At 38.2% G+C, this 2500-nt stretch overlaps 1 protein-coding gene across 1 annotated transcript in view; it reads right to left on the bottom strand.

Annotated features, from left to right (window-relative positions):
- Positions 1-2500, bottom strand: part of LOC125040014 (kinesin heavy chain-like) — a 184285-nt gene that overhangs the window by 101548 nt on the left and 80237 nt on the right. The window contains 1 exon segment of the mRNA XM_047634422.1: positions 1021-1108. Within this exon segment, the coding sequence (XP_047490378.1) occupies positions 1021-1108 (88 nt within the window).

Genomic DNA, 2500 nt, shown 5'->3' with positions numbered 1-2500 from the left:
TTTTCCCCTCCTCCTCTCGATTTTCTTTCCCTTTCTCCTTTCCCCTTCTTTCCCTTCCCTTTCACCCCTACCTCCTCTCCCTTCCCTTACTCCTTTCTCCTCCTTTCTTTTCCTCCTTCCTCCCTCTCCTCTTCCTTCAATTTCTTCTCCCCCCTCCTTTCCCTTCCCCCCCTTATCCTCTCTTCCCTCTTATTCCTTCCCCCTTACCCTCTCTCCCCTCCCTATTTTCTCTTCTCCCCTCTTTCCTCTCTTTCTTCTTTCTCTCTCTCCCCTCCTTCTCCTTCTCCACGTGTCTTTATCTCTCCATCTTTTACTCGGGCCAAAGGTGAGGCCGCCATCTTGTCATTCACGAGGTTCTCTGCCCGGGAGAAGAACCCTTGAGATCCTTTAAAACCAGGTTGCGTATCCGATGTGGAAATGCGATATGTTTATTAACTGTCCTGGGTTTGAAATAATGTGATTTAAAATGAAATGCTGAGATAATCACGTTCTATTTTTTTAAATTCTGGTTGCGTCATAGCAGTCTATAAAATAAGGATATTGGTTTAATGTTGTCTTTATTACGTGACCCTGTTGAAGTATCGACTAGAAACGTCTTCGAAAAAAATGGCTTAATATTTTGCATCAAAGCAACATCAGTTTTAATAACCATCTATTTGCTGACTTAATTTGGAGGAACGAAATAATCAAAACTTGTGAATTAAGATGTAATAAAAGCTAAAAATAAGACCGAAAAAGACATATCATTGACTTCAACGATCATTTTCCGTTTTTGACTTGAGAGCTTTTCATCTCTTGGGATCTTGGAAGTCTTTTAAAAATCTGTCTCCAATATCGGCTCAAGTTTTCGAGCTCATTAGCACATATTCTCGTCTATTTGTATTTCAACAACCGTGTTTATTGCTTCGTTAACTCTGAGGATGATTAATAAATAAACAAATATTGAAACTGGTATAAAAGAAAGAGAGAAAAATCCTTCTATTTCTAATAACGCCACGATATCGGCATTCGAAGGCTTACCTTTGACGATGTCTTTGGCTACGATTTCGTACACTTTCTCCTGGCTGCTGTTCGGTTTGATCACTCGGTCGAAGAGATACACCTTCCCCTGTAGATAAAAAGGAAGCATTAATATACATACAAATAGAGAGAGAAAGTAAAAGAAACATGAAAAGCGTTTACTATGACAAGCCACATTTCCAAGAACATAACACAAAGAGATCCCGAACATCACAGAAAACGGACCAAAAGTAGACCACATTTGCATCTTATTAAAAAATCCCCCCCCCCAACCCACCCCCAAAAAAGGAGAAAAAAAATAAAACACACACACACACAAAAGTGAGACTGTGATCTTAGAGAAACAGAGGGAAAAAATTGTTCTTTAAAGTTTTGTCTTTGTGACTAATATATCTTTGATGCTCCTAAACTACGATGGTACAAACTTCCTCTAAAACTTTTGAAAGCTTATACAATTTTCTTGTTATTTGATACATAATTCATTTATATGTCTGTCTTTCTGTTAATCTCTGTCTTCCCTTCAATCTCTCTCTCTCTCTCTCTCAATCTACGTCTATTTCTGTCTCAGTCTCTCTATCTCTATCTATTTTTCTTTCAATTTACATCCATCTCTTTCTCAGTCTCTATCTATCGAACTTTCAATCTATATCCTTTCTCTCTGTCTCTATCTATCTCTCTCTCTTTATTCTCTCTTGCCATTCATTTTCCCTCCCAGTCTGCCTAACCATCCATCTATCAGTCTATCTATCAACCTATCTATTTTTAAAGATAGCGGACAGCCAGAGTGAAATTACAACTTAAAAGGGAAAATATGCGAGATTCTTAGGACTGAAAAGAATACACCTTTTTCTCTTCCGTTGCCTAAGATGTGAGGAAGCAACATTGGTTGCATGCAGGACGGGTCACTCGGGAAGCCAGATTCTTATCATTATTTTTGAATTATTTATCTATTTATTTTTGCTTCTGTTTAGTTTTGTTTGTTGATCAGCAAATTCAAGGCTATTTTTAGCGACATGGGGTCTTTGAGAGAGACAAAGAGATAGAAAGAATGAAATATGAAAGAAAGAGAAAGAGAGAGAAAGAGAAAAAGATTCATACAAACAAAGAAAAAAGAAAAGGAGGCACTGAGACCAGGGGAGATTAAGAGAGAAAGAAAGAGACAGAGATATAGAGAGAGACAGGTAAACAGACAGACACACAAGCAAACAGACAGAGACAGAGACAGCGAGAGTTAACTAAGCACTGCATGACTGACATCCCAAGAGACTGTTAGTGTTAATTGACCTTTGCCTTCCCCCTTTCCCTTTATTTACTTCCCTCTCTTCTCCTTCCCCATCCTCTCTATACCTCTCTATTTACCTTTTCCTCTTTCTTTCATTCTTTCCTTCTGTCAACTTATACACTTTTTTCTCTCCACCTATCTCCTTCTCTCTATTTTTATCTATTCACTTATATATTCACTTATCCGCCCTCCTTTCTT

Source organism: Penaeus chinensis, chromosome 28 (assembly GCF_019202785.1).
Source record: "Penaeus chinensis breed Huanghai No. 1 chromosome 28, ASM1920278v2, whole genome shotgun sequence".
Lineage (NCBI taxonomy): Eukaryota > Metazoa > Arthropoda > Malacostraca > Decapoda > Penaeidae > Penaeus > Penaeus chinensis.
Note: the sequence above shows the minus strand (reverse complement) of the source record. Positions and strands in the feature narration are given on the sequence as shown.